Consider the following 17,429-nt stretch of genomic DNA (forward strand, 5'->3'; position numbering starts at 1 on the left):
TTGGGATCAGTGTCGTGTGTTTTGGCCTCTGTGCTCCCCTCTCCTCTTTAGCAATCCCTGAGGAAGGGCACCTGTGCCCACCCCATCCCCAAATCCCCTATCCTAGCCCCTGGGAAGGGGGTTGTTCCCTTGCACTGCGTGCCCCCACAGCCCTGAGGGCACAGGGAGACCCAGGACACACAGGGATCAAGGGAAGGGGTTGTTGCGTGGAAAAAAAATACCAAGATGAGTTTCCTGCTCCACATCCCACATCCTGGTGACACTGGGTGGGTCCCAGCAGGGGGGGAGAGCCCTGGGATCCAGAGGGCAGAGTGGGATCAGGCCCTGGCAGGGATGCAAAGCCCTGCACAGCTCAATCCACCCTCAGCTCAGACTCTGATGTGCTGCAAAAAAACACCTGTTCTCTCTGCCATTAGCCAGCAGCTCGTTGCTCTCCTCGGAATTAATTTTAAGGAGTGGGTACTTCTAATTAAAACAAGAGTAAAGTATCTAAATACAATTAATTCAATAAATAAATTCATTGCCGCAGCAGCTGAACACCTGAAAATGCTCTCTGCTGCCAAAGCTGTGACACAACACAAGATTCACACTGAGGTGCTGAATCCACAGGGTGAATCCAACACAAAAAGCTATTCCCAGCAGGAAAGGACAGACATGGGCAAGTATTCCACTTGAAATCATTTATTGACACATTGCCCGACACATTTTTATCCTTGTTATAAGTACAAATGGTTTTATATTTTTCTGACATTAAAAAAATAGGCTGACGAGGCAAAATTCCCAGTTTGAATCAAAACATCCTGCTGTTAAGAATTCAAAATTGTAAGAGATAAAACCCAACAAAGACTGAACAGAGTGTACCATGACACGACTCATCTGTCAAACCAAGTGGAGAGGAATCTCTTGTTCCCAGCTCTGCCTTTGGATCCTGTGACCTTGCTGAACTGATGTGAAGTTGGTGTTACATATACAACTCGAAAGGCACTCAAAAGTCACAAGTTCCTGAGCTAACATGGGACGTATTCCCAAGGTAACAGCTAAAACAAGCCACAGATAATGTTTAAAAACTGGTATTTGGTTTGTGTGAGTAGAGTCAGCACTCAGCAGAACTCCAGCTGAGAGCTTCTGCTGACAGGACTCGAGTGATGGTGAGGACATTGGAGTATTTGCTGTATATGGAAAAAACCCTCATTTATGAACAACCTTATTAGTAAATTAACCTGCTAAAAGACAGAGAATTATTGGCTGCAGTGTTAGAACAAGACCAAGAATGAAATGTGTGTGAGCTGCAAAAAAGGGTTAAACCTAGCAGGTGGGAAAGGCTGTGCAGATAAATAACCAAAGTTGAGGGGCCACATTTACAGGGATTACTTGGCCCTAATGGAAAAGGACCAGGAAAAAAAGCAAAATATGGATCTGGTATTTACAGATCAGTTATTTAAAAACTCAACAGATAATACAACCAAAACCTACACTAACAAAACCCATACAATCTACAATGTGTGCTCAGAGTCCAACAGGTAATTTCCTAAGTTGCCATCCACACAAATGCCCTATTTCCAATTTGGCTCAGTTTTCACCCAGAAAAGCCCAAGTGTAACACTTGTAAAAAACGGAATGGCTACTGCCTGACGACACAGAACAGAAATAAAATAAAAAAATTAAAAAGGCCTAACTGATTTTGGCCTACCTAATGTCTGATCTTTTCAGAGCTGCATAGGAGAGCACTAAGGCCAAGGCTGTTGCTACAGTAAGGCCTGCCTGTCCGAGCTTTGGAGCAGCATCCAGGGTGGGAGAGGGGCTGCCACAGGCCCCAGGGAGGTCTCAGGCTTCCAAATTATCCAGCTGGGCCTCACTGCCTGCCCTCTTCTCTGGCGATGTGTACAGGAAGTTGCAGCAGATGTAGAGGGGGAACGTCAGGAGCCTGCTGTCCAAATTCATCACGATCTGCTCCTGGAGCACACACAGGACATTTGTATGGTGAGGGGGGACCAGAAAGCACAGCACTGACACAACATTCATTCTGCACATATTAATGACTATAGATTAAAATTAGAATATAAAAAATTAAGCAAAGACAGTTCACCTTCACCTAAAGTTTATACTAACACTGACACATTCTCAGCCTGCCCACTGCTCCCACCAGAGCTCCCAGCCCTCTGCAGCACAGGGAACAGCTACAGGAAATGCTAGAACAAATTTCCCCTCCAGCATGCTGAGGAGAAAGGGACAGTTTTTAGTTTCGGGAGGTTTCACCAACCAGGCATTCCACAACAGTATATACTTGAAAGCAAATTTCAAGTTTGTGGGTAGGAATTTTTGGTTCCACTCTAGGAACTGGTTTTGGGGTAGCAAAATTGAAACTTCAACCTCGTGAGGATGCAAAACAATTAAAACTTCAAAATTGAAATGCCACCCTCCAGTGAGGATGGCACTGACAAGGAAAGGTTTTCTATGTTCTCACTAGCTTTGTATCACTGCTGGCTGGGATTGAGAAACTTGATTAACAAGTCCCACACATGCCTCACTAAATCCTGCTGTCAGCAATGGGTGGAAAAGGGCACTTGCTCTAAGAAAACTCCACTCCTCTCTGGGGTTTTCATCAATTTATTTAATAGAGTAATAAATCCAACCCTTAAACAATAAGTAGACATTCTTTTAACTCCTCAGCTTATGAGAATCTTCAAATTCCAAATCTGCCTCTAAATGAGGAGTCTGAAGGACAGATTAGGCAGAGGGGTGATGCCAGCAGTGCTGGAAGGCTGAGAGAACAGCTGAATATGACACTGGCAGCAGACAGCAGCACCACAGGCATTAATTTCACTAACATGGGAACTAATTTCGTATTATCAACACTAATGAAACCCACACTACCCTACTCTAGATCTACTTCACAAATTAAGCTTAATTATCCACTACTTCTAAGAGGAATGCCTGAGATTCCATATAAGCAATGACAACAAGAACAGCAACTCCCTTTCAAAAGCACTTGTGACTTCTCAGCATTTTTTTCATGCCTTGAACTCCACCATTCAAGTTCAACAGCTCAAAAGCCCACAGACACACCTGGTCCTTCTCCAGGGTCAGGATCTGATAGCCTGTTGTCCTGCTGCAAATCATCTTCCCACTGCAATCGAACGAGGCTAGGCGTAACCTGGGGGCACAACAGTGAAATCACTTCAGTCTCCCGTATTTTTTCAGCACAAGGAGCTTCTCCCCACAAGACAGGGTAACATTTTTTAATGTCACTGACTCGGTGGCAGCAAAACCTAATGCCAGCAGGGCTGGCAGCACTGAGGAAGCCCCCAGGCCGGCACCTGAAGGCGATGCTGCGGCGTGGCTGCAGGCTGACAGAGCCGCTGCACGGCTGGTTCAGTGTGTTGCGCTTGAAGATGATGTAGCGGTTGGTGTAGGTCACCAGCAGGTCCAGGCCAAAGTTGAAGCCAGTCCAGCGCCAGCAGTACTGCAGAACAGAGGGGACACAGCCTCAGGATGGGCTCTGAGGGGTCAGTCCTGGCAATGGGGTTCTGGGCTATGCTGGGGGGGGAATCAGGGATCCCTGCCAGCACCTGTCTGGAAGAGAGAACCCAGTGGGGACAACCTGGACACTGCAGGGGACTGCGTGAGAGCATCTGAGTGCCCGCTGCCTCCCAGAGACAGGAACACATGCCACACCAGTAGGTCAAATACTTAGCATTGGGTAATGGGGCTGATCTGTGAGCCCCAGCCATGCCCAAAGCACTCCTCGGCGTCAACAGCCTCGCGTTATGTGATTTCAATGGGAAAAATTAATGTTCTCTGTTTATTTCACAAGACCTGTTACCTAAAGACACAGAGGGGTCCTCACTATGAATGTTACACATTTTATCATACAGAACTTCCTTTTCCAGATAAAAAGAATACACCAGTGATCACAGCTGTATTTAAATGCCTGGATAACAGTTTTCCCAGTCTCACAGCACAAGAGCACAATGAAACAGCAGTTCCTCGGTTCTCGCAGAGACAATGCTTCCAAACCTCTGGGGAGAAAAAAAGTGGTATTTTTCTCCATGACATCTTTTGGATGCAGTTTGCCAACGAGCACCTACATGGTTTGGAAATGCCTGACTTATCTCAGCCATGTCAGCTCTGCAGTTTGCCACGTGCCACACTTACATCACCATCCTTGGCCAGTTTGCGACCACACCTCATGCTGTTTCCTTCCAGTTCCTCTTTATTGATTTCTTGAGGCCTGAAAAAAAACCAAAACAGCATCTTTAAGGACACTTCAACAGCTTTGTATGATACCTTAATTTGGGGGAAGATGAACGGACTGGAGTAAATTTGTCCGAGCACACAATGATGGAATACCCTGAGCTGGAAGAGACCCACAACTGACTCTTCTTTGAGCAGAGGTGTGACTAGATGAGCTCCCGGAGCCTCTTCTATCCCAAACTGTCCCATAAACATCCACCTACGCTACAAAACTGCAATACAAACCAGGTTGTGACACCTCAGTTAGGCAGGACTTCTTCTACAAAAGAACTTTTCCAGGTAACAAAGTAATAGCTGTTGCAATGAAAAACCCAAGTGTTTTTTAAACTCAGCAGGCTGACTTCTTAGGCACAACCAGAGACAAGTGCTGGGGTACAGCTGCAGGGCTCTGCACTACAGCAGTGCTATGAAGCAGCAGCCACGAGACACTGGGAGAGGTTTCTCAAGGAGTTGGTTATGCAACTCAGCTAAAAAAAACCCACTTCCTCTCAGTGCTCATGAAGTGCCAGAGCCTCTCAGAGCTCCTGAGATGCAAGAGCCCTCGGCTGTGTCATCCCACACCAACATCAGCTCCTTTCACCCAACAGTTCCCCTGCGTCCAACAAGTAGAACAGCCTCACAGAGCCAGCACAAGTGAGATCAGCCTTGATTTTTCACAAGTGTTCCTCACTTTGCTTCACACACCATGACATGATTAACCCAACACCCACTGCCAGAAAATGTTCAAGTTACACCAGGCTGAGAGCTGGCAGTGAACTTTATTAATCCCAGTGACATCAACAGGTTATGCATACAAGCTCATCACACTTGAACAAATTCATCTAGGAACCTCACGTGTGCTTTTCCACATCTTCCAGCTGAACTGGTTTTGTGACTGACCTAAATGCAGTAATAGTGATAAAGGATTTATTTCCGTTTAATTAGTGACAAATTTCACAAACATTAGTCCATAATGCTCAGACTGACATTAACATCCCTCTCTCCATCCCTCAAGCAGCCTCAGACAATGCAGAACTTCAGCTTTAACCACTTCCACCAGCTGCCACACAGTGAACAATAGAGTTATTCTGCTTCCTTCTTACACACTGCCAAAGACACTGCTAAGAGCAGAAGTGATTCCAGTCCCAGACTTGAAAGACCTGTCTGGCTTCTGCCACAAAACACGTTTAATTTTAACAAAAGTGATCCACTTTAACACAACACGTAAATCCTGAGCAGCTACAGTTCAAAGCCACAAACTCCACTGCTAACACTAAAAAAATTCTCCAATTCTGAACAGCGAATAAGATGTTTATTCCTTTTAAATGCAAACTCAAAGTAGAAGGGAAACACTTTCTCCTCCTCCCCTCTATAAAGTTACCAGGACAAACCACATCACATGTATCCAAGGAGTGCCATTTCCATGCTGGCAGTGTTAGAATAATCAGGTGCAATTATCCCTGAACCAGGTGGGATATGGAAATAGAGCCTTACTTCAGCTCAGAGGAGTTAGATGCATGTCTTGCTCTGATTCCTAAGTCTGCTTCCTTACCCCTGAGGGAAAACATGTATTTGATACTGACATGGGCAGAAGGTGTGAGAGGAAGAGCAGCAGAGCTGGATAAACCATGGACTTATAAAAACCTGAATTCTTTTCCTGCAGCTACACGTTGGTCAAATGGTCAAAACATTTGCACTAACACAAAGGAACAGCTGCATATGTGCCCTTCTAAGGCTGAGACTTTTGGTTTTCACTGTCTTAAGAGAAATAATTAACCCATAGTGCAAAACAGAAAACTAGACAAGCAAGAAAATGGGGAAAAATACTCTGCCCATTCAAAGAGACACTGAAATCCTCATCTGTAGCTGAATATGAAAGTTGCTCTTTTCCCAAACTGGATGATCCCCATCATCCTCACTGCACCTCTGTGGGAACTCACTTTTCCAGAAGCATGTGTATCCAGTGGCTGACAATTCAAATGCTCCCACTGCACGGAACTACCAAAACACATCAAAATTAGCAAATACAGTGTCTTATCTTGTATCAGAATTCTGATGACTCACTTCCCTATGAACCCTGCTTGCCCATGAGCCAGGAGGTGACATCTGTCTGCTCAGATACAGCCACAGCAGCATTGCAAAAGCCTTCCCAAGAGAGCAGCCAATAGAAACATCAGAAACAAGCCATGGCCACCCAAAATTCATCAGCAGGAATTGAATGTTAGAGTCACAATTCTACACTTTCCCCCCACCACTTCCTAAAGGACTGCTACCTAAGAGAACACTTTCTTAAAGATCTTGGCCATTCTTCAGACCAGAGTTTGGGGCTTTTTTGAAGTTCCTGTTACAACCCAACACGTCCCTGCCCACAACGGCACCCACTGGGTGACATGGCTATAGGACAAAGGAGCAAGTCAGTCTGCTGGGTTTGAGAGGTAACAGGCATTCTGCAGCTGCCTGACTTGGCATTTTTTCTCCACAAAGCGCTCTAGGAGCTAGAAGAGAAGATAAAGGCAGGATCAACTCCCCCAGATGCATTTTGCCAGAGTTTTGGTGTTAAATCGGAGACCTGGCTCACTACAGCACAGCCAAGAGCAAGCAGAAGGAAGAGGAACAGTTTGATGGCCAAAGTATCCTTAACATGGAAGGCTTGGAAATTACCCTTTCACAGCCTCAACACAGATTTCCAGGTGAAGTACCAGTGAGAAGCATTAACTGACATAAAGGAAAATACAGAACTTGTGTCCCTCCCCCAGCATTTCCATCCGGTCCCATTAGGCCAGTTTTCCAGAGTTCTACTGGTTGAGGGATGGGAAACCAGCCAGCTCAAGGCAACAGAGAGCTCCACAGAGATCAGCAGTTCAAAAGCACTGAAGTATGCTTCTCCCCCTACAAAAAAAGAAGCTTCCCCCCCTCCTTTTAATGTAAACTCCAGAATTATTCATGTCAGAATTTCTATGAGATGAAGGTTTCCAATGTAAGAAAGAAATAAAGCCTGTAATATACCTACCCAATATCATTGTCTTGTTCTGCTCTGAGCATGGCAAACCACTGCTGTTTGTAAACAGAGGACAGCCATTCTAAAAAAAAAAAAAAAAAAAAAAAAGCTTGGTGTTGTCTTTGGAGCTGGGAATGGTCATATACATTTAAAATAGAGAAATAAAATTACACTGAAATAGTAAAGTTACACTTATGAACTGGACAGTCTACGCAAACCACCCACTGGTAAATCCCTGTGGTCTCCAGCTCCCAGCCTCAACCACAGAGGAAGGGATAAACATCCACAACTAACAGGTATTCACTCCAGACTATGTTCATCTCCTCAAATACCCACAGCTGCCACAAAAAATGCAACTCCACACATCTTCTCAGCGCACAAAGCTCTGTTCAGCCAAGGAGCTTGTTAACAAGCTCTTGGGAGGAGGTGATGTTGTGTGAATCCCCAGAGGAATTTTACGTAAGTTAAAGAAGAAGAAAACACAATCAAGGGATAACGGAAAACAGTGACTTAACACAAAAATGGTAAAACAAACAGAAATTGTACCCTACTAAGAATAAACATAAATCATGTCTTCCTTGGAGAACACACAAAGATTTTATTGGCTATGTTAATTTAATGTTGCAACCAAGAGATAAAACAGAACAAAACTCAATCATCTGTCAGGCAGTTACACAAAAGGGATCCCAAAAGCTCAGGGTGTAAGAAGTTCTTAGTCACGATAATAAATGGGGCAAAGGAGCAAGGTCACTTATGGGAACCAGCTCTGGGAAATGGGCTGGGTGAGAGAACAGGGAGAGCCAACATGACCAAAAACAAGTCAGGAAGCTGATCAATGTGACAGAAGGGAAGAGAGGCGAGATCATGGACAGAAAACTTGAAACCAGCCTTTGTCCCACTGACTCTAGAGTGAAAGTACAAACTGTGATAGGAGCAGACTGGGAATCAACCAAAGTACAACAGAAAATAAAAAATGAATTAAAGAAACCTACACAGGTAAGGAACAGAGAATGGATGCGCTAGAAGGGAAGGAAAAAAGTATCAGGGGGGAGAGCATCTTCTCTATTTGTGCATTGCATTTATCTATTTCCTACCTCACATTTCAGCTGCAGTTCATCTGCTGATTTATGAAGAGGGAAAGCACAGCTAAGGAAATGCTCAGAAGCCACCAAGTAAAACAGAACAACAAACAGTGTGCTCACACAGACACATTATGTATTCCTGTCTCTCGCACCTTTTCTGAACAAAGATCAGACTGCTGTGAACTCCTAACACAGAACTTCAGAGTTCCCCTTCAGGACGTACACACACAGAGTATAAAAATAAATAAATAAATAAATAAATAAATAATCACAGTACTACTTTCAACTACTCAGTGTGATTTGCTTCTCTACCTCCTTGAGAATAACTTCATCTGAAATAATCTAAAAGGCTTCCAGCAGAACATAAACTACCCAGCAAGGGCCCTGTCTGCAGCCCCTCAGGTACGAAGCATCCCTTCAAGTACTGAATGCTGGCAGCCATAGAGCCTGCTCCAAAGTGCAGCCCAGGATTTATCTCGACCTCCCTGTGAATGAAGAGCAGAAGTTCTGATCTTAACACAGCTTGTGGCTACACCCTGGCATGAACAGATTACAAGGGCAGGCAAGTACCAAACTCCTCCCAATACTCAGATCCTCCTCCTGCACACAGCACGTGTCCCTGTGCCCTTTTCCCAGCACTACAGTGCCCTGTGTCCCCCTGTCCCTGCACCACAGTGCCCTGTGTCCCCTTTTCCTGTCTCCCCTTTCCCTGCACCACAGTGCCACCCAGCTGTCCTATGTCCCCTTTCCCTGCACGACAGTGCCACCCAGCCAGCACAGTGCTCTCGTGGCTCAGTGACTGCCTCCCTGCAGAGCCAACACCTGTGAGCTATGCACAAATTTCATTCTTTTTCAATGAGCACAAGGAAATCAGCCTCAAAGATGCAACAGTCTCAGAACAATTATTCCTCTGACAGCCACTACAGCTGTCAAAGGTAAAGGCTTTGGGGTTTAAGAACAGACACAACATTTGCCCACCAAAGAGCACTATGAAAAGGCTGCCCATCATACTCTAAGTGGTAACAGCAGACATTAAGAGGAGGAAATCAAGTGTAACTCCAGAAAATTTCTGGTTTGCAACATCTTATTGACATACTGACAAAGCCACTTCACAGAGATACAAATCCACTGTTCTCCTGTGTCTCCATTAAAGATCTAAATAGTCATTCACCCAAAGTTATTTTAAAATAACCTTTGCACTTTGCCTAGTCTGTACCAGTATCACTCTGAAATGAGATGGATTATATTTACTTTATACATAATTTATATATCACTTTGATATATGACATATCAAAGCTGAGACCAGTTCTTTTGGGATTTTTATGCATAACAAAATGTTATCAGACAAAAGCAGCAGGATGAGAAGGGGCTTTTCATTTTCATATTGGGATGTTAGCATCAATAATCTCTAATAATATGAAATGGCATTTCCTCCTCTGGGCTTCAAAAAGCAGCAGGCCCCAGGAGGAGGATGTATTTTATACAAGTCAAAATGCAGACAAATGAACAAGAGTGGAATACTTGAATATCCTCTCTGCTCCAAATCATCCTAAATCTCTATTAGTAAATAACATTTGTTTTGGAAGAGGGAAGAAGAGTTCACTGCATCTTATGCTTTTCATTTTAATTTTAGGATTTTATTCCAAATCCTATCAAAACCTATTCAGCTCTTCTTAGAAACTAATGGCTAGAAAACAGTTGAGTCTCAGCAAGTTTTACTCTCCCAAAAGGTAAAGGATTTTCTGTTTATCTGGGCCCCTGGGACCATTTAACCATTGATAAAGCACTACGTATCTATTGTAAAGCATTTTGACAACTTGACTGATGAGCAGAATGTTTATCACATGGTGATGACATCTATATGAGTGCCTTTGCAGACTTTTATGCCTGTAATTTTCATACCCAGCTTCTGCTGAATCTTCCACCACAAACCTGATGCTGGAGATGAACGTGAGCAGCAAGAGAAGTAAACACAGTGAGACCTTCCCAATTATTCTAGGGCAGGACAGGCTGGGGAAGGCACACAGAATGCCATCGGTCAAGAAGAACCACAGAATGATTTGGGGTGGGAAAGTCCTCTAAGTTCATTGAGCCCAACTGCTCCCCCTGCACTGCCAAGGCCACCACTAACCCATGTCCCCAAGTGCCACATCCACATGGCTGCTAAATATCCACAGGGATGGGGACTCCACCCCTGCCCTGGGTACCTGGGCCAGAGCTGGACAACTCTTTCCATGATAGAATGAATTTTCCCAATATCCAACCTGAACCTCCTCTGAGACTGTTTCTCCTTCTCCTGTCCCTGCTCCCTGAGAGCAGAGTCTGACACTCCTGGCTGCCCCCTCCTGTCAGGAGCTGTAGAGTGAGAAGGTTCTCCCTAAGCCTCCTGTTCTGTAGCTCCCTCAGCTGCTCCTCATCAGACTCGTGCTCCAGACCCTTCCCCAGCTCTGTCTCTCTTGGGACATGCTCCAGCACCTCCCAGTCTCTCCTGGGGTGAAGAAACTGAAGGCAGGAACTGAGGTGAGGCCTCAGCTATGCCCAGCACTCACTCACTCACCTGAGGGCAGCAGGGCATCCCTCTCCACGATTCTGGCTGAGGCCAGGTCACTGATGATGTACTGCAGCCTCAGGTGTGCAAACACAGGCAGGAACGCGTTCCCCTGAGCGGACTCCAGGAAGGCAACATCGCCCCCAAACTCTGCAACACATAGCACCCACATTATCATTTGCCTCCCTACATATTTTCCAGATCCTATTTATACTGGAGTTTTTACTTATTGACTAGAGAAAGTTATTACGGGCATTTAATGGCTTTTATTTTATTACAGTTATTTGATAATGGCTTTTGCCATTAAAATTAAGAAATTACTTGTGTTCAAACCCCAAAACAAGGCCTGGCCACCTCTTCCTACCTCTCCTGCGCTCAGCAAACCAGGCATCAGCTTCAGTTAACACCTGCTTGAAAGACCCATTCCAAGAAGGCACGAGCTGAAGGAACATCCACTGGGCAAAACAAATAAATTCTAGTGAGTCAACTGAAGAAGGTTTCAGGTAAGTAATCTGCATGTTAATAACAGACATTCCCACAGTGCATTCATTTCTATAAAAGTTCTGCTGCTTCATTAAACACTTTCAGTCAATCCCACAAAGGTTCCACTGCATTGAGGCCCAGGCAAGTACCTTTTTGAGAGCAGTGTACACATCCATTTCCACCTGCAGCACAAACAGGTTTGAGGAGCTGATCAGCTGCTTCATGAGGTTTATGCTGGAAAAAATCCATTGTAACAGGACAGTGAGACAGAAGAGAGAAAAAGAAGAGGAGGAGGTAGGGAACAAGCAACCAGCAAGAGCCCAGGAAGTGATCTGCAGTGAGCTCCAGAGTTGGGAAGGGACTGTCCTTCATCCCTGCAAGGGAAGTGCTGCCCCAGTACCTGAGTTCCTTGAAGAGTCCAACACTCTGGTGAGTCATCAGATTGTTCAAGAGCCACTCGAGGCACCTGTATAGAAAGCAAGGAATTAGGGCCTCTGCTTGTTTCTTCTCTATGTCAACATTCCTGCAACAGTAGGATTTGCAGACAACGCTCAGCTGGGTGGGATTGTGGATCTGCTGGAGGGCAGAAGGGTCCTGCAGAGGGATCTGGACAGACTCAATCAATTCAGATTAGGTACTTTATATTTTTTTTCCCTGTATGAGAGGTCATGCATTGCAACAGATTGCTCATGAACGTGGTGGAATCACGACCCCTGGAAGTAGCTGGATCTGGCTCTAGATTATGTGGTTTAGTGGTTTCAGTGGTAGTGCTGGGAGGATGGTTGGACTGGATGATCTTACAGGTCTCTTCCAACCTTGATGGTCTATGATTCTCTTCTAAAAAAATATTAAAAGAGTTAACCTGGTCATTATGATACTGTGTGTAAATTCACTGTTAACTGGCAATGTCCAAAGCAGCTTGGAGATAGTAATTCTTACTTTTTCTTCACAGAATCCAGCCCATACGTCCCTGCAGAATTATAATAACCACACACAGTTTGGGCAGTGATAGTTTCCTTCATTGTTTCACCGCATTGCTGGATTAAGCCATCCTGCAGAAAGGAAAAAACACACAAATGCTCTGAGTGTTCATCTCCCAACAGGAAGTGTCAGACACTGTGAACTGTGCTGTTCATCCAGATTTGCATGCCTGAGCCATCCCCCAAGACCCACAGGCTGCAGCGAGTGGTGCTACGCTCTTCAAAACATCTAAACAATCATTCCTCAGAAAGACAGATGTTCCTTAAGAATACTTCCCATGAAAGAAAAGGGTATTGAATGACTTCAGGGCAGAACAAGCGAGCTCCAAAACCTATTTAATCTACTTTTAGATATCACTGTCAAATCACTTAATCTCACACCTCAATCTTAGTCACAGCATTTTTCAATAAACCCACTGCATTGTCATTGGCTTTTTCCCCAGTTAGTCTGAAAAGCTGATTCATTCCTCCGGATGCAAAAGGCCACGTGGGCAAGGACACTCTAACTTGTTTTGTTTCTTTTCAGGTAAAGACAGGAACAGTGGCATTTCTGACTTACAAGCTGCAGCATGCAGGCTGCTGCCAGCAGAGCGACCACGCGGCTGGGGTTGATCAGCACATCATCTCTGTAGAGCGAGCCAAAAGCCACCTGCAGGGCTGTAAAGGGAACAGGAGTCAGACACAACCCCGAGCAGGGGGCAGCAAAGAGTCCTTAAACACAACCAAACCCCTTCACTGCACACCTTCTTTATGGTCTCAGTGCTGACTCTATCTAGAGTAACTGACCAGACAGAAAACATGGGGCAGTAATCAAACCATTACTGAGTTCCCACGATTCATCATCCCTGAGAGCTGGAAAACTGCACAAAAAGAAGCTGAACCTTATGAGCCTTCTCCGAATATCATGAGGTTTAACTTGAACTCTCCCTTCAGGGTTTTGTTAAAATAAAAGGCTCCAACTTACCTTCTACATCAATATTTTGATCAGGAATCTCCAGCTCTATGACATTCATGCTGGATTCTTTCCAAGAGCCACTGAACATACTGGAAAAGTAGCCTGACTGTATGAAGGAAGAGAGAAAAAGAGCTCAACTAAGAGATTTCATCCCACTTAAAACTGCCAAAAGCAGCATATGGATCCAAATACAGTTAATATTTACCTTTATGCAGAACAAAATATATTAAGGGAACTTTCACAAGATAAAACATTCTGACAGACTCCAGGGGCTGACTGTAGTTGCTGTTTCTGACACTCAAAATGCCCACAGGGAAATTTGGGCTACATGTGTGTAACCAGAGTAAGGGAAGAGCTTAAAAAGGCCAGAAAAGCTACACAAGCTCTTTTCCCACAAACCACATCACTAGTGGCGACAGAATTAGTTCAAGAACTAAGTCCCTAAGGTTAATGGCAAACAATAAATCCTGCAGGCATTAAGGAATGCCAGTTTGGGGACTAGGGGTGGGAAAAAAAAAAGGCATGCAAGACATACAAATTATTGTACAAGGCTGTAGCCTCATACCAAGGACACAGACACACACACACACCATTTACAGCAATATACCTTTTATTATTAAGTGAAAAGCACATAAAACTAGAATTTGAGGTTTCCATCCAAAGGAAGGGAAAGATAATGCTCTACTAGGGTTCCTGATTTTGCTTCCCAGCAGCAGATGTGCCCATTATGAGATGCTATCAATGAAGTTTACCTGAGAGATCAAAAAAATAAAGTCTATTTGTACAGCACCACATCCCCTGACCTCTTCCCTCAGCATTTCAGCTCAGGACAGCAAATAACACAAAACCAATTTTGATTTCATTTGATCAGGTCAGTATTCCTGTACCTTTGGCATATCCCTAACTCTGAAACACACATGTTCCTACCAAACCCAGGACCTCACTCATCTTTGTCCTCCTCATGAGGCTGCCTCAGCTTTGCCACAGAGATCAACTCCCCAGGTTCAGAAGGATTTATCACTTTTGTAGCAGCATCGTGAAAAAGAAATCCCCCATTTCTCAGTGCTGCTGTGACCAGGCAGAGCAGCACCTGACTGTCCTTTATGAAACTTGAGGCAGTGTGTGGAGAGAGCAGGGGAGCAGAAACAGCCAGGCTGAGTCTGCTCGGGGGCAGAGGAGGAGTCACAATGGCATCAAGAGTCATTTACATGGAGTTATTGCTAACCTCCAACACTACTTTACCTACAGTAACGTAAATGCAATGCAGGAATGTGCCCTGAAACAGAACCTGCCTAAGGAGAACGGTGAATTCCACCCCCTCAAAGCTCCTGTCCCAAGAACACGGCTCCTACAAGGCCTCTACAGACAAGCTTACAACTTTCAAACCTCTCTGAACAACTGCATCCACAGAAGGGATTCCACACCCAATTTCAGTCACCAACACCGCACAAAGCTCTTGGAAGCAGCTTCACCGACTTGAGATGCAGCAACCACAGTGCTACAGTGACAGGAAACAGCAGCAGCCTGAGGCCACAGCAGTGCTGTGCCCGCCCTGTACAACCCAGCCCTGCCTGTGTCCCTTCCCTGGCATGCAGAGTGGCAGTGGGAGCTGTGCCTGCCAGCTCTGCTCCTGCCACACACCCCATGGCCCCTCAGTGCCACTGCTCCCGCTCTGCCTCACAAAACAGACTCTCTTGCCTTCAGCTAAGGCTTGTTAAAAGGTTCTCACATTCGAAAAAGAAAAGGCTTTTTCCTACAAGAAAGCAACGAAACACTTCCCTTGCTGAGACCATGCAAGTAATTGCTGAAGCTGATCTGGAATTTGGGCACTGACAAAGTAACAGCCACAAAAAAATCCAGAATTCGCTCTTTCTGTTACTTGTTGCACCAGAGCAACTGGAGCCACATGCAGAGCACCTCCCAGTGCCACCGTGTCATACCCCTGCTCTGGCTCCCACTGCAGCTGAAACACAAATGCCCTCTTGTCCAGGTACTGCACCCGAGGGCTTTACACCAATCCCTGCCACGGCCAGAACACCTGAAAGACAAGGGCACAAGTGAATTCGGTGTTTCAGGGCACAGTCATGGCCTCCTCCCCACTTCTGCCACAGCAGCAGTGACACAGAACAGACAGTGAAGCCAACAGCACCTCTGCACTCCCAAAACACAGACACAAAGGACTCCACCTGAACACAAGCCCCACAGAAAACGTGTGTGGAAACAGCATCCTTTTTGGATATATGCACTAATGTTTACTCCTTTTTAGAGTTCCTGACAAAACGTTCCTCCTGCAGCAGCAGGGAAGCTGCAAGGAATTCTTTTGTGAAGGCTCATAACAATCAGTAGCACCTACAGAGACCCAGCACCAGCAACTTCTCTGCAGCTCCCTGCACACAAGTCCAGTGGGCAGTAAAACTGAGCTGGCGCACCACAGGCTTTACAAATCCCTTCTGGAAGCGCCTCCTTTGCCCTGCAAGAATATTCACATCACAGGAGTCTCCCAGCCACTAGTTCAGCAAATAAGAACATCTTCTCAGGACATCAAAGACAACTGTCAGGACTGTTTTCATAGAGGATGCACCAAGATTTAAGAATAAAATGAATTAAACAAAATTTTTAAAAATTAAGCAGTAAGAGAGAGAAGCAAAGAAATTTTTCAAACACGAATATACAGCTCTGCCTCCCAACACTGCTAACAGGAGTTGGTAAACTGTTTGCATCTATAAAAAGAGTGAAAGTCCTAAACAGGAAGCGAAAAAAAAAAGGAAAGATCTCCAGTCATACTTCACTGTTCTGAGACATCCTTTCATTAAAAACACAGTTCCTACCTAGGAGTTACAAAGGAGTCACTTACCTGACACAAATAAATCTTGTGCAAGTTCCACTCCTCTCCCAAAGCACAAATTTTGATGTCACTGTTCTCCCCATTCAAAAACAGTGTCTGATAAATATATTTCGACGTGCTTTTCAATTTTTTCCTAGTAAAAACAAAACAACAAACCACAAACAGTGAGAAACACACCTTGAAATTCTCCCGTTACAGCGACAACAGTTGGTCTCAAGACCTCGGGGAGTTCTGTCCAGCCCTGCCCAGCCCAGCCCAGCGCGACTACCGTGTCCCCCCGTGCCAGCACCGCGTCCGTGCCCGCTGCTGCTGCCGGGGCCTTTCCCTAGCCACCCCTGACCCGGCCCCTCTGCCCGCCTCAGCCCAGCTCTGCATCCCCCTCGGCCCGGCCCGGCCCTGCATCTTCTCCGGCCTCTCTGCCCGCCTCAGCCCAGCCCTGCATCCCCCCCGGCCCCTCTGCCCGCCCTCGGAGTTCCCTAGCACCGGCGGCCCCCTCAGAGCCGGCGGCCCCGGCGCCCGTCCCTCAGCCCCTTCAGACCTGCGGCCCCGGAGGTGCAGGAGCCGCTCCTCCCGCTCGGCCTCGCCGTCGCTGTCGCTGTCGCCGGTTCCCTCGGCCCCGCTGCGCTTCCTCTTGCCGCCCTTGCCCGCGGCCGCCGCCTCGCCCCGCGGGAGCCCGGCCTTCCGCCGCAGCACACGGCTGCCCAGCGAGCCCATGGCCGCTCGGCCGCCTCATGGGGCCGGAGCGGAGCGGGGCCGGAGCGGCAGCGGCGCCTCAGCCCGGCCGGCGGCGGCCGCGGCCCCCGCAGCTCCGCGCCTGCGCGGGCGGGCCCGGCCAGGCCCGAGTGACGCGGGCGGGCGCTTTTCCTGCGCTGCGAGCGAGACAACCCCGTCACGATTTTAACGGTTTGAATTGGCTTCTGGATTGTTTTTCTTAATCATAACCAATATATGTATATATATATATAAATAATTAGTGCTTTGTTCTTAAATTACTCTTAACTAGCGTTTAGCAAAGTTGCCATAAACTGCTTTTGTAGAAAGACAGTTTGGAAGAATTACTGAAACTGTAAGTTTTGACAAACAAACTCCGATGTGCTTCAGTGAACAAAGCCTGGGAGAGAAATGTATTGTTGAGGTTGGACATCTGGACTGTAGGATTATGGATGACAAGGACAATTTCCAGAAACCAGAAGATAAAGAAGAGCCAAAGATTGAGTTTATTCGTTGGAAAGTCCTTACCGGAGGAACAGGATTCTAAAAGGACTAAACCCGTGCACTGATTAGCTGCAGAAGCAGTCCTGCAGC

General features: G+C 46.1%; 1 protein-coding gene across 4 annotated transcripts; it reads right to left on the bottom strand.

Annotated features, from left to right (window-relative positions):
- Positions 1-665: 665 nt before the first annotated feature.
- Positions 666-16,931, bottom strand: GMCL1 (germ cell-less 1, spermatogenesis associated). 4 transcript variants are annotated; one of them, XM_088180075.1, is made up of 14 exons: positions 16,663-16,931; positions 16,134-16,257; positions 13,289-13,385; positions 12,884-12,981; positions 12,284-12,396; positions 11,745-11,810; positions 11,494-11,578; positions 11,226-11,316; positions 10,871-11,011; positions 7,244-7,313; positions 4,156-4,231; positions 3,254-3,463; positions 3,067-3,154; positions 666-1,953 (listed from the first exon to the last, which is right to left on the bottom strand). In XM_088180075.1, exons 1-14 carry the CDS (start codon positions 16,836-16,838, stop codon positions 1,853-1,855), a joined length of 1,536 nt encoding a protein of 511 aa, XP_088036201.1. In that variant the 5' UTR covers positions 16,839-16,931; the 3' UTR covers positions 666-1,852. The 4 variants fall into 4 exon arrangements, with proteins under 4 accessions (XP_088036201.1, XP_014746854.1, XP_088036203.1 ...); XM_014891368.2 differs by having other exon boundaries at positions 3,318-3,463; positions 16,663-16,929; XM_088180077.1 differs by lacking the exon at positions 16,663-16,931 and adding an exon at positions 13,887-14,031.
- Positions 16,932-17,429: the final 498 nt, after the last annotated feature.

Source organism: Sturnus vulgaris, chromosome 28 (genome assembly GCF_052056855.1).
Source record: "Sturnus vulgaris isolate bStuVul1 chromosome 28, bStuVul1.hap1, whole genome shotgun sequence".
Lineage (NCBI taxonomy): Eukaryota > Metazoa > Chordata > Aves > Passeriformes > Sturnidae > Sturnus > Sturnus vulgaris.

Coding starts and splice junctions, on each gene's coding strand:
- GMCL1 (XM_088180075.1), bottom strand. CDS start 16,838: ATGGGCTCGCTGGGCAGCCGTGTGCTGCGGCGGAAGGCCGGGCTCCCG. Junction 16,258..16,662: donor CTGCACCTCCGGGGCCGCAG/GTCTGAAGGGGC, acceptor TGTTTTTACTAG/GAAAAAATTGAAAAGCACGT. Junction 3,464..4,155: donor AACTGGCCAAGGATGGTGAT/GTAAGTGTGGCA, acceptor TCTGTTCTGCAG/TACTGCTGGCGCTGGACTGG.